The sequence below is a fragment of the Falco punctatus genome, assembly GCF_963210335.1.
Source record: "Falco punctatus genome assembly, chromosome: 12".
NCBI classification, from domain to species: domain Eukaryota; kingdom Metazoa; phylum Chordata; class Aves; order Falconiformes; family Falconidae; genus Falco; species Falco punctatus.
Window position 1 is genome coordinate 14809255 of NC_137592.1, and position 13686 is coordinate 14822940.

The 13686-nt window shown below is 37.0% G+C and overlaps 1 protein-coding gene across 1 annotated transcript in view; it reads right to left on the reverse strand.

Moving 5' to 3' along the window:
• The window catches only part of BTBD9 (BTB domain containing 9), a 127833-nt gene that overhangs the window by 44509 nt on the left and 69638 nt on the right, over nt 1–13686 (reverse strand). The window contains exon 8 of the mRNA XM_080407902.1: nt 6641–6750. Within this exon, the coding sequence (XP_080264028.1) occupies nt 6641–6750 (110 nt within the window). The remainder of the gene's footprint in view (nt 1–6640; nt 6751–13686) is intronic.

Below are 13686 nucleotides of genomic sequence, written 5' to 3' on the forward strand. Positions count from 1 at the left end.
GAAACAATGTTGTAAGAGAAAACAAAAGAGGAGATTAAAATATGGAAATTATTTTTTCACACTGTTCATACAGCAGTTTTTCTCCAATAAATCTGATTTTCATTTATGGAAAAGATGTGTGTTAGCAAAGCATACACATTCTGTAAGCAAACAAAACGGAGAAGATGATTGAGGTTACAGGACAGTAGCATCAGAACATTAAAACTTACTATCTTGTCTCTTGGTCTTATGTTACAGTACAGAGCAACAAACAGCTTGGCAGTATATTTAATTCTAGTATAGTATTTTTATAAGGGATTGTCATTTTCAAGGCATGACTTAAGGGCCATCTATACTGACTATATTTAAAGATAAGACAGATATGTCATACAACTGTCCTCAGAGATCCCACAGGAGAAAAAAAAAATAGCAGGAGCGTGTGGTTGCCTCAGTCTTATTTATTTATCCTTTATGCTTCCCCACCCCGCCACCCCTTAATTTTTAGCAGACTTGATTTTCTGTAGGAATTTTTTTTCCCCTGATGTATTCAAAAAAATTAATGCAGCCACTGTTAACTGCTTCCATGTCTGAAGTGTAAAGTTCTTCCTTTCACCTCCCAGTCTGGACAGGTCAGATTTTGCTTTCTACCCATCCATTGTAACTTCACTGCAGTCAATTGGCTAATACTGGGGGGACGGGACGGGACAGGACATGATCACACAACAGAAAATCCACAAATAACTCTTTGCAACACAGAAAGGCAAGAACAGAATGGATGCCTGCACCAGCTCACAAAATCAGTCAGCAATGAACCTTAATTACTAAAATAAACATAGAGACAGCAGATACACTAAGTAGTCGTACTTTATAGGAAGGCAGTAATTTAAAGCATTATAGACTGTTGAATATACAAGCAACAGTCAAAGATTCTCAGCTAAAGTGTCATCATTGCAACACAGCTGTTCATTTTACTGAATTCTCTTAAGACAGAAAACTATGTCTTTGTGAAGAAACTATAAACAAGAAATTGTACTGGAAAAAAAATAATTTTTGTTTTAGTTAATGTAAAGGAGTGATTTTTCTCCCATGTTGACATCTGTTAAATGCTCAGCTTTCGATTGCTCCATTTTTAATGGTACAATCGCATTCCTTCTCCACCTGAACATCAACTGAGCTGACAAAAGTTTCCTCACTAGGAAGCGATGGTTAGATAAAAGAAGCCTGAGAGCAAAGAAAAAAAATCAGGAATGTCAGTATTATTCCAGGGTTCAATTTTATTGTATTAAATAAAAGATACTGGGCATTTGCTTTCATAATTTTCCACATGCCAGAAGATTTTTTAATTCTTACCTTTATTCATTTAGAATTAGCACTTGTTTATTTGCTACACAGTAGAAAATACTGAGTCTACAGACTTTTCAGTTAATTAGAAGTATAAAGTCCTGTCTCCTCTTCCACACATTCTTTCTTATTTTCTTGAGATGAAATTTCCTGATGATATTGAAGATTCAAATGAAATGTAGCAATCAAGAAATCAATCAAGAACTCAAGAAATACCAACTTCAAACAAATATCAACAGTGTTTCCACCTGTTTCAGTGGAAAGCTTTCTGCAAGCCATATTTAGCTGGAAAAGAAAACCCCACTAATATTTGTCTATGTCCAACTGTCAGGGTGGATTAGAATAACCTTAGAGAAGGCTGATTTTTCAGTTGATATATGCTAAAGCCTATGATTTCTGATCCAGTAAGTTAGAACAAACCCATTCAAGTCATTAGAACGGGCAATTGGCTGGCTACTGGGCTCCTTCATTAAACATTCTGCCTGAAGAAATAGCAACTGTTTCAGAAGAGCCCTAGTAAGTACACATCCTTCGTCACAGCACTGGAAATAGGAAGTATAAAACAATCAAATAAAAAGTAACTGGAGTCATACGGACAGATCTCTGCTGAAGAATGGGTAGCAGTAACCAAACCAACCATGTAGCTGCCCTTTCTGTAGCAAGAAGAGGGAAAAAAAAAATCCCTGCTGTATTTAGATAGACTTCAAATTTTCATAATTTCCTAAGGCTATGCTTGCAGCAGGGCTGACTGACTTATGTTGCTGGGTAAACCTGCATGGTTTTTAAAGAAGGCTAACCTTTAAAAAAGGAGAAGAAATGAAATATGATAGCTTTGTGTGGAGTCAACATTAAACTAGACAAACAAATAGCAGCCCTCACTGCTTCCTTGGGGAGAGAGAGTGTGCAATCTTTTTCAAAGCTGAACCACACACTAGGAAACTGATAGGACTCTTTTCTCTTGGTTATACATTTAATTATTATTTTTTTAGATAACTACCAGAAAGTAAGAGACAAGTGATTTTTTTTTCCCATTTAATACAAGTTTTCCTAAGGCATTGAACAGCACATAAGTGAAGGTTCACAATGATTCATAAGTACTGAACAACATTCCCTAGAGGGTGACCAAGGACATTCCAGTGTTTTACATCCATCTCCTGCTCTTCAGTCATTATTCACTGTTCTCCCTTTCATGTACAAGTTACAAGACAGTCTGATAGACTGAGACAGCTACAGATAAACACAACTTCATATTAAAGCCTTCCACATCGCACTCACTATGACCTTAACGAGGCTTAAAATAGGATGGTAGGCTGGTCAAACCCACATGCCTGCATAGTTCCTGACTGCTCCTCAGCACCAAGTACTGATTAAAAGACAAAGCATGGTTATAATTTTTTTTCCAATTGAGACAGAAAAGAGGAAGTGGTTCCTATATTTAGGTGGAAGACACCCCCCACCCACCCCCCAAACCAAAAGAGGCACTACACAGAACCAGCCCCTTACACACTGTTGTAGCTTTATGCCACTGGGCAGATCAGAAGCTTTTACGAAACATCACGTCCCACCAAGTACTGCTTCTGCCTCCAAAGGAGTACGTCTCTTCCTTGTGACAATTTTCATTTGTTTTGGATTCTAGATTAAATATTAATGACTACAGACCATTCAAAATTTCAGAAATGGAAGTTCATTAAAAGCAAACAGTATGCTTTTGAGATTTAAAAAAATATTTACATCCCTGTTAAATGAACCAGTTATGTCACCCTCATGAATCTAACACGTAGAACTGTTAACTTACACATTTAGAGATAGTACTATGCCAAAAGGAAAACTACATTTCAACCCTAACATCTGCATTAGGGAATAATTTCATTCAATGGAATGAATTTCTGTCACTTACTTCATCTCACAAGACAACAAAGTATAAACCAACTCTAAAACACCACACAGTGCTAGAAAGAGCATTTCTTGCTACTTTTACTTCAAAACTGTTACTCAACCACCAATGGGTCATGTCAGTACCACATCCAGTATTGTATAAAGTAATTGCATCTTCGGTATTAACTTCTATGTCATTAATAATTTGTCATGAAAACCATATACGCAAAACCACAGCAACATAAAATTGCTGTTATCATGAAAGAGCGCTTCATTTTTACTATTTGTTTACCAGCCCTCTAATCTTCACTTTACAGTGACAGCCGTTACATAGGTACTATCCATCAGTCATAATGCATCTGATATATTACCCTCTTTGTATATACAGCTTTCTGATCGAGTTGAACAGGTTTCACTAAAAAAATATAAAAAATAATTACTCTCAAATCTCCAAACAAGATCCCTGAACAAATACTTCAGTAGCCTTTTTTCTTTGGCATGAGGTTTCAAATGACAAACTCTTTGCATATTATCTTCAGCATCATTTTGGTAGAAGTAAGGGTCACAAAGTTTCTCTGAAAGGACCATAGGGCCTTCAAGGGCTGACCAACATCGCATTTTCTTAATAAAACAGGTTATAGAAACAGCAGCTGTGTTTGTTCTAACCTAATTTAATACCATATTTAATACTATACTGGACAAAAACATAAAGCCAGGAGTATTACCTAATACTGGTTTTCAACGGTCAAAGATTAAAGCTTCTACACTCAGTCAAGCTTAAGAGCAGCCTGCTCTGATTGCTGCACTTATGTCTATTTTGTGGAGCTTTCTTAACTGCTTTCAGTTCACTCTACCCTATCAGGTCACTGCAGAAACAGAAACAAACATTACAAGCCCTCATTAGAGCAATAAAATAAATCTGTGCCAAATACACCATTGGTAGTCACACAGTTTTTTTTTTACAGAAGTGGAACTGGGACAGCCTGCTTGATCAAGGGAGACAGACAACATGCTACCTTACAGTAACCACCACAGGTATGTAAAACAAAGCATTAAATGGAGATAAGGTCACTTTGATGGATCAAAGCTGTTGGGAATATTTTTGGATAGGTAATGTTGATGGCCATAAATTCTAGTGAAACAGCCACTGTGCCCCTGCACCATTTCACAACCAGACTGCCCTGAAATAGTCCCAAAATCTTGCCATTTGTCCCTTTCTCACCATAAATTCTGCAGGGTCATGTATCCAACTGTTGCTACCTCATTTACAAACTGAAGTTCGTCCACATCCCTCTTTCAATTAACTACTCACTGTATCCTTACTCTTTTAATTGGCCATTAATTGTGTTGACTCCCATCTCTTTAATATAAGATTATATTATATATAATTATATATTATATATAATATAAGATTATATATAAGAGGGTGATGTGATTTTGAAATGAAGGGGATAATGGCAAGGGTGTTGATTTCTAGTCCAGCCCAGGCTAGTACTCAGTGGTTACTTGAAATTGTGATGCTGTAGAGCCCTACAGGCCTCTCTTTACTTATTGTAGATCACTTCAAATGACTTATGCATACAACAGCTTGATTAACCCAACAGAGTGACAGCACAGTTCCACTGATCACCATGAACAACGAATACTTACTATTAAATGAGTACCCTATTTCCCTGTAAGATTCTGTAACTACAGAAAAAAAAAATCATAATTGGATAAATTTTAATAAAGCCACATAAAGTCTCCATCCCCTAGATTATCTTTGAAACTCAAGAAATGCTGAAACAGATCAAATAGTTTGTCTCACCAAAACGCTCACTAAAGCCCAAAATGTCATGGAGTATGTCAAAGAAAAGCCAACCATGATACAAGCACACTTCCATGAACATGCACAGATTCACTTACTTGCCTGCTGTTACAACAAACCAATCTTTGAGTTTACACACACACAAAACCCAAATACATTATTTGAGTCCTGAATTAGGTATTTGCTAAACAAGACTGATAATCTTACATCAAATACATACAGATGTATGTACCACTTCTTTGCACACAGTACTCTAATTTTGTATTTCTAAAAATTCATAGCTGGCAGTGCTAAATATGAAATTTTTAAGGTTTTATCAAACTCACAACATTTTGTTTCTCTGTTAACCAGCTTACTGAAGGGAGCTGTTTTCTTTAAACCCAGTTCATCCTTAATGTTTATTCTATTTTCTTGTCAATAGCAATGGCAATACTGCTTGCAAACTCCCTAAAATAAAGGGAAAACATTCTATTTGCATTATGGAACAGCTTGTACACTCTGGGGCTATATAACATAAAAATCAGTAAGGTGTGATTTGTCAGGCTACTTACTCCATGCTTCTAAAACAACACAAAATTACACAGCACACCTCATGAGATCAGGTGCAACCATGCAACGCCTTTATATAATGGATTGGGAACAGGCTGAAGGAGTTGGGTCCTGTTTTTTCACAGCTAAATATTTTAGTTTTCTCAGAAAAAAATGTGAAAGAACTGTGTCTTATTAAAATCTTCCCTCTCATTCTTTTTTGTTCCCTTCCATCTATCTTATATGCATACTTTATTTAAATACATGTTTAAAATCAGCATGACCTCTGAGAATTTTGCTGAAATTCTTGATTTCATGCCAGAAGTAAGAAACTGTGGGAAATCCCACCTAAGCAGCTACTAAAAGGCACACAAAACTCTTCCCAATGGATTTCAGAATCTCACTTACGTGAGTTTATATGGAAGAAAGCACAAAAATCACCCTGTTTGGACTATTAAATCTTACTTTGACATAGTTCACCATTCAGTATTGTTGGTCTGTTGGGGATTTCTACCTTAAGTAATGCAGTACTATGTAGAGGTACTTAAATCAGGACTATATAAGCTGTCCGGAGCTCCAGAGGTAGCAGAGCGCCCCATCAACACAACGTTCGGAGAATAAGGGAAGCCAATATAACGTTCTGCCATGGCTAAGCGTGTCTATGACTCTTTGGGGGAAAATCAAGGCATGAGAGTTTACTTTCAGCAGTTGAAACTAGGCTGTATAAGAGGCCCTAAATGCCCAAATCCATCTTCACTGCAATAAATAGCTCTGGTTACTCCATCCTCATTACAGAATTCAGGCTAACCTAGCGGGAGGTAACATCAACCATACTATGACATGCAAAGAAAAATTGGATTAGCACCACAGCGTGACTCAATTACCAGTGGCTTTGTCAGCAGTAGTTGATTTAATTTGAACTTTAGCATTCCTGCAGCATCACTAATTAATCCACAGAACTGGAATTTCAAAGAAGTTGCAAGGACTAGCCAACTAATTTTATGCTTACCATCAATTACCTCAAGTTTTCTGTGTAGAGTAAGAGTGCAATAATGAAAAGGCAAGTGTTTGCAACAGTTCATATAAAAGGAAAACAATTTTATCTCTTACCTATCAGACCTTTCTCAAGAGTAAAAGTTTTGTTCGTGAACATACATTCAAATGCCACAATATGGAAAACTTTGTTCACTGTGTTGTGGGTCCCAACAATTCGAATATACCTACAGGGGGTGAAAATAAAAAAACCAAGTAAGTAGTACACGTTAAGCATGACAAACTTCTATGCATTAAAACAACAATGATTCGGTTGGATTATATTGTGCAGACCTGCAAGAACAGAGTAACTCTTAAAAAAATAAAATAAATTAAGAAAAGGATTAAAACCAGCATAAATTTCACAGCAAACTTGTATCTACTGTGAAATCTATATATCAAAAAAAACCCTTCTGGACTGATTTGCCAAGAAAAACAAAATGAAGGACCTTCTGGTTCAGAAATAGATGGTTAGTGTAAATGTGTGCTCGCAGAGTCTAATCATCATCGTCATCATCCCTTTACCAACTGCTTTTCATCGGTATGAAAGATTTCTTACAGCCAGGACAAACCCAACAAATCAGTGAGGCTTCTGCACAAACGCCAAAAATCACTTCCATTTTAATATGGCTGTTTCTAATTCTAACACTGGATGTACAGGATAGCAATGTCTTTGCTGGTGTATCTTTAATATTTATTATAAATAATAATAATAATAAATATCTGAACAGTCAAGTATTATGAAACAAAGCTAGCTCTGCGTTTCATACCTGGTTGTATAATTTATACTTCTAGGCTCTAATTGAAAATCAAACAGAGCTGCTCTTGAACACTGCAACCTATTCACCTTCTGTATTACCCCAGAGGCTTCACCTTCTATAAACAGCCATTAACCTCGATTCAGCCTGATTCCTGCATTTTCCAAGTTCTTACTATAAATTTTGAAAAATCCCAAATGGAATATTGCATACCATCTCACGAAATGTCGAACAAGCAATACAGAAATCTACCTACAACAAATACCATTACCCCACAAAATGGGTTACCCACACCGCAGAAAGCTTTATATTAAATGAATTAATTTCATTCAAGAAGTGTCAGAATGTAAGATTCTTATGCAATATCCTCGGGTCTGTGGTACAAAACAACCTTTCACTTCGGTAGTGTAATTATAATTCCAACATAATGGCCATTCACCAACAGCAACATTTTGGCTTGTGTTCTTCATCACACCAAGTTGAAAAGGTACACAGCTTTCAGTCCTGAGATATTTTTAAAAAAACAATAAAAAAACCCTCATAGCTCTTTACTGTACTAATGTTCAACCTCCTTCTACATTTCAAGAATTGAGTGCCTTATGACTTATAAGCAAGCCTCAATGACTGCTATTACTGATATTTGTCTATCACACACAGAAAAAAAATCTTCTAATAAAATAATTTTTAAAAATCCACCTATTACATGCAAATAACTGCAAGACAACCAAGTTACCTGATTATCATGACACTAAAATTCCCGAACTCTACTCCTTTTTGGTTATATTAGCTTCATTTAAAAACCCCAAAACTACTAACATATTTTGATTAAAATTACAAAAATCATACACAATATACTCAAATTTTCACTTAAAATCTTTTTTCATCATCATTACTTGAAACAAAAAAGAAGGATATGCTATTCCCCAATTAATATTAACTTGCAGATCAATTAATTATCACAGTAGCAAATTTCCTGCAAGTCATTCTACGTAGAAAAAGTAAAAGATGTGAAACTGGAGAAAATAAATATTTTTCATAAGGAAAAGGTGCATCTGTATTTTAAGAGTAAAGCAGAACTTTGCCCTCATTATGTAACTGTGATGAGTACCTGCAAAAAGCATCACAAGAATCTTGGCTGACAGTCAGGGAAGAGCAGTTCTTGCCCCAGACCTGCCCATGTGAACAAGCCAGTTGCTGCAATACGATATGTGAAATGCCATATTTTGGGCAAAGCCACATCAGCTTCAGTTTTTCTTAACACACTGAAGATAATTTGCAGTGCTTTTGCAAGTGGCACACAGCCAGGTACAGCCACAGCAAAAGCATGGTAGACACACAGGAGCAAGCCCTCAAGGTTTCTACTCACAAACCTGACCTGCAAAACTGGCACTGATGATCCGCTGAAAACATTATAATCAAATTATTCAGGGGGCTAACAGTTCGCTGTTCAGAGAAAGTCAACCTGAAATTTGAAAGAATCCTTCAGTTTCAGGATTTAGGCAGACATTTTCAGCTGAGGTCCAGTCTTTTCATACTATTTTCTTTTTGTCAATTCACAAGCACAGTATGAACCCTAAATACACAGGCAATGACCAGGATCCAACAACAGTAAATGTTCTGATTCTATCCAGCATCAGAAGCACAGAATTCAACTAAATACAGGAATAATCTTGGAACATTTATCAGTGCACGGGGAGGCCAGCTCGCCATAAAGACTCCCTCATCACTCAGGCTAGAAAGGTATTGATGGGAGTTGTGCTGCTTGGACAAAAAGAGGCTCCAGGCTAACCAACGGAGCATTAGTAACGGGGCTACTTTGACATACTTCAGTTACACTGCCTTGCTTTGAAGAGTTTAGAGAATAAACAAAGTAACAATATTAATAGGAACACAAGAAACTGCTTCATAATTAGCCTTAAAAGCTAATTTATTTAGACCTTTTGTGTTATGAAATTGCAACACTAGAGCAAACTTCTTGATTGTTTTTGGCTGGTTTGGGTTTTTCTTAAATGTATCAAGAAGGCTAAAGACAGACAAGGCTCGAATAGTTTGCCATGGGAAAAGCATCTTTATCATCCTGCACGCTTAGGTTAAATAACGTATCATTCATTGGTTGGCAAATACTCTGCCAACAACTAGAAAGGAAGAAAGCTTACCCCTGTACGCTAAATAGCCTTTAAGGCTTTTTGAACAACAGGTGACAAAGCCTCACACTGCTGGAAAGCTGAAATTTTGTGGTAGCATAAAACAAAATCCCATCCTTAAAAATAATCATGTATACATTAATCTTCTAAAGTATACTATTGTGATATTGTAATATTATTGCAAGGTAGAATATAATGATATGAGAAACCCCATCCTTTCTCCCCAGCACAGTAATTTATTTTTTCTTTCGTTATCTCTCTCAAGGTCAATGATCAGCATGATTTCCTGCCTGAATCTTGCATTCTTCTACTTTGTGGAAATTAAAATAATGTAATCTCAAAATTACTTTAAACGCCCTAACTTCTAAAATCACATTCTCAGATTTTGCATAAAAAATGTGCCTTATTATTCCACCTGATGCAAGATACTAAAGCCACAATATCCTGAGACTGTAATCTTCCTTCAAATAAGGCAGAAATTATTAGAAATGCCCAGTATTGCCAGGTAAACAAGCTGTATCTGAATTTCAAATATCTCCAATGAAGAGCGGTATCGAAGGTACATAACCTGTTTCAGAGGAATCAGATGAAGACATTGTAAATACTGCAGTAGTACATCTTAATGAGAAGAACACTAAACAATGGGTTGAAAACAAAAAGTTGGCTCAGAAACATGATAGTGAGAAAAAACTGCAACGTGGACTTCAATATGAACAACAAAGTCTTAATTCAAAGCACGTAAATTTCAGAAGTTTAACATGTCTATTATAGCTCATGACATGCTTGAAAATGTGCAAATTTTCCTAAGCAGTTTTCTGCCAGATGGAAATCCAAATGAATCATGATTAAAAATAAAAGTATCCTTCAGGCAAGCAGACTATGTGTACCACCTCATCATTTCCTGGAGCGATTTGTTAGCTGGAATATAAGAATACAGGCAACAAAATTAATATGAACAATTATTCACCAAGTGCAAATTTGACAAATGCTTAAAATGCATGGAACCTGTTCTGTGTGATCACTTACTAAGGTTTTTAAACATACTGTAGTGGTTTTGGCTGGGATAGTGTTAAATTTCTTCATAGTAGCTCACAAGGTGCTTTTCATGCTGAAATCAGTGTTGGTAACACCGAGACATCTCCGTTCCTGATGAGCAGGAACAGCTTTAACAGCATTCAAGACCTTCTCTGCTTCTCACCCTGCCCTGCCAGTGAGTAGGCTGGGGTGCACAAGGAGTCTGGAGGGGACATGGCCAGGACAGCTGACTCCGACTGTCAAAAGGGATATTCCCTACCAGGAATGGGGCAGATGTTTGGAGTGACAGTGTTTGTCTTCCCAAGTCACCGTTATGTGACATGGGGCCTGGCTTTCCTGGGGATGGCCGAACACCTGCCTGCGATGGGAACTGGTGAGTGAATTCCTTGGTTTGCTTTGTTTGCATGTGCAGCTTTTGCTTTACTTATTAAAGCGTCCTTATCTCAACTCACGAGTTTTCTCACTTTTTCTCTTCCATTTCTCTTCCCATCCCACTGTGGGGGAACAAGCGAGTGGCTGCGTGGGGCTGAGCTGCCCACGACAGTTAGCGCACAACACCACAATACTGCTTTTGGCTCTGAATGGCAGATACAGATACCTGCAAGAGTATCACAGCTGCAGATAATTAGGTACATCGACAGAGATGAGATGAGTGAGCAGACTCCGTGTACAACTATCTACAGCAAACTAGGAAGAAAATGCTCAGGCCAGATGTATGTTTGAAAATCCATCCTTCTCTCTATCAAGTGTAGGGAGATCCTTCTGCCAACTTGGGCTCCAAAGTTGGGACTCTTTTCTGCAGAACTACTGTGAATACTGGTGTTGATAATCTCTCTTCATGTAATGATCTGTTCTTTAAGGTATTTGCTCCAAAAGTGGTTGGAATTCAACTCCTTTTTCTAATAATAGGACTTCAAACCTAAGGAGTGGTCCCTCCTCACAGGGAGCCAGGCTAGACTGTGACACCACATTCTCTGCCGCTGTGCTATGCACACCAGACAAGGTGTAAGGTCGCTCAGTGAATCACAGAAAAGTATCCAACAGCTCCTCGCTTGGGAACCATAGTTCATGTCCTATACATTGAAAAAGTTACAGGTTGAACACCATGCCCCCTCCAGGGGCTCTGGTTATGAAATGACTATAGTATGAGACATCATCGTGAGATCGAAGGATACTTAATTAAGACTGCAGGAGTGAAAATTTCAGTAACTATATATCTTTCAGAGTCCCACTTTGGAAGTTTCACTGTCTTAACATTTGCTTTCTATTTACATATTTATACAAAAAACACATCCATTAAAAAAACCCAATGAATCTTAGTTAACTTAATATTTTCTGCCTTGCAGCTAAGGGGAAAAGAAAAAAGCAGTTGCAGGACTGGAAGTGCTGGAGCGAGTAACTTCACTCTCTATATCCTCTGTATGCTATGAACAACAATTCAACCTATATGGAAATCAAATAAAACCCCTAACTGCATAATAAAAAAATTTATTTGATCTCAATTCTTTTAGATACTTAAGTGCAAATCTTACATAGTCTTGCAATTATTTCCCGCCAGTTCAAGTAGTGAGAACAAATATATTCACCACTTCTAAAATGAGTGGTATTCTCCCACCTCCAACACTACATGCTTGCAATTACTAACCAGAAAAAACAGGAAACATCTAAAGATCATATTTTTAACAGACAAAAATTCCTGAAATACAATACAGGGATCTTCCATGCTGATTAAATCAACATAAATGTGTATACTAATTATTTTTGATAGCTACACAAAGTCATTCTTCTGTAAGCTCATGTGTTTGGCAAGTATGTCATTAATTAAAAGACAACTACTGACCAGACTTACTTGTGTATGCTGAATTTTAAAATAATTTAAAAGCGTTGATTACCACAAGATGGAAGGGGTAAGTAGCAGAGAGCCCAAACCCTGAATGAATCAAAAACCTTTACAGCACTTTGTTAGTGGTCGACAAAAGCTTGGGCAAACATGAATTATCTGAGACATAGGAATGATGAAGAATTAACTATATAATCAAAATCCCAGTGCCAAACTATGAATTTTAATTATATTGCTCACTGAGGAAGAGACATAGCAAACCAAAAAAAAAAAAGAAAAAAAAAAAAAAAAAAAAAAAGAGACGGACATTAAAGACACTACAGGCACTTTTTCCAGTGAAATTAGAAATTTTTCACTTTCCTGTCAGGAACAAAGCAGCTTCATACAACACAAAGTTATCTATAAATCTTTGTGTGATAGCAGAGTAAAAGAGTCATAATCCAATGGCTAGACTAGCTCCTCTGTCAGTGGACTTCAAACACAACTTGATATACTGGGGGAAAGACAGAAAGAACCCTGAATCATTCTTTAAAGAGAAAAAACTTGATCACTTTGAGGGGGCTTAAAAGTACTACCCTGGCAGGTAAACAGGACTGCAGCATGAGAATTTTGCCCCTTGAGAAGACATTTTATTTTGGTTTCTGGCCCTGATTGAGAATAATGGATATTGATAGTATTTAGAGTGCTCTAACAGTTTCATCTTCACAGACTTCTCGTTACAGTTAGTCATGCTACACCTGGCCCTGAAATTCCCACAACAGGAATACCAGAAAAATCTGTGTTGTTTTCCCCCCAAAAAAGAAAACTATTTCTTGGTAGAATTTTAAACTACTAAAATTTGAATTAACTACCTGGTTTGATTAATTAGGCACCCACCATCTCCTGCTTTTCCCAGAACAATTCTTCACCTTTACCTGAAATTCTGATGGGCACAGTGTTGTAACTACAAATACATTTCTGAACAACTGTGTTATATTTTACTTCTGCTTGTTACATTTGTACAGCTGACACATTTAATTCGGATAACAGCTGCTGCTGAGCACATCACTGATTCAGCTATGGACACCCTGGAGGACTACTAATACCAAAGCTCAGCTGCCTGCGTCACAACAGTACTTAGGATGTATGTGTCAAAACATAAAATTATGCAGACTCTAGGATCCATTTTAATCCTTCATTATAATAACACCAGTGAGATACAGGCAAACTCTGGAATACATTAAGCACAGATTCCAATCCCTTGAGAACATTGAGACAGAAGACTGAGTAAAGAGAGGTAAAGGAAATTAACGTATTTTGCACTGATATCCACTCTTAAGTTACTATCAAAGCAACCCAGAACAGCAA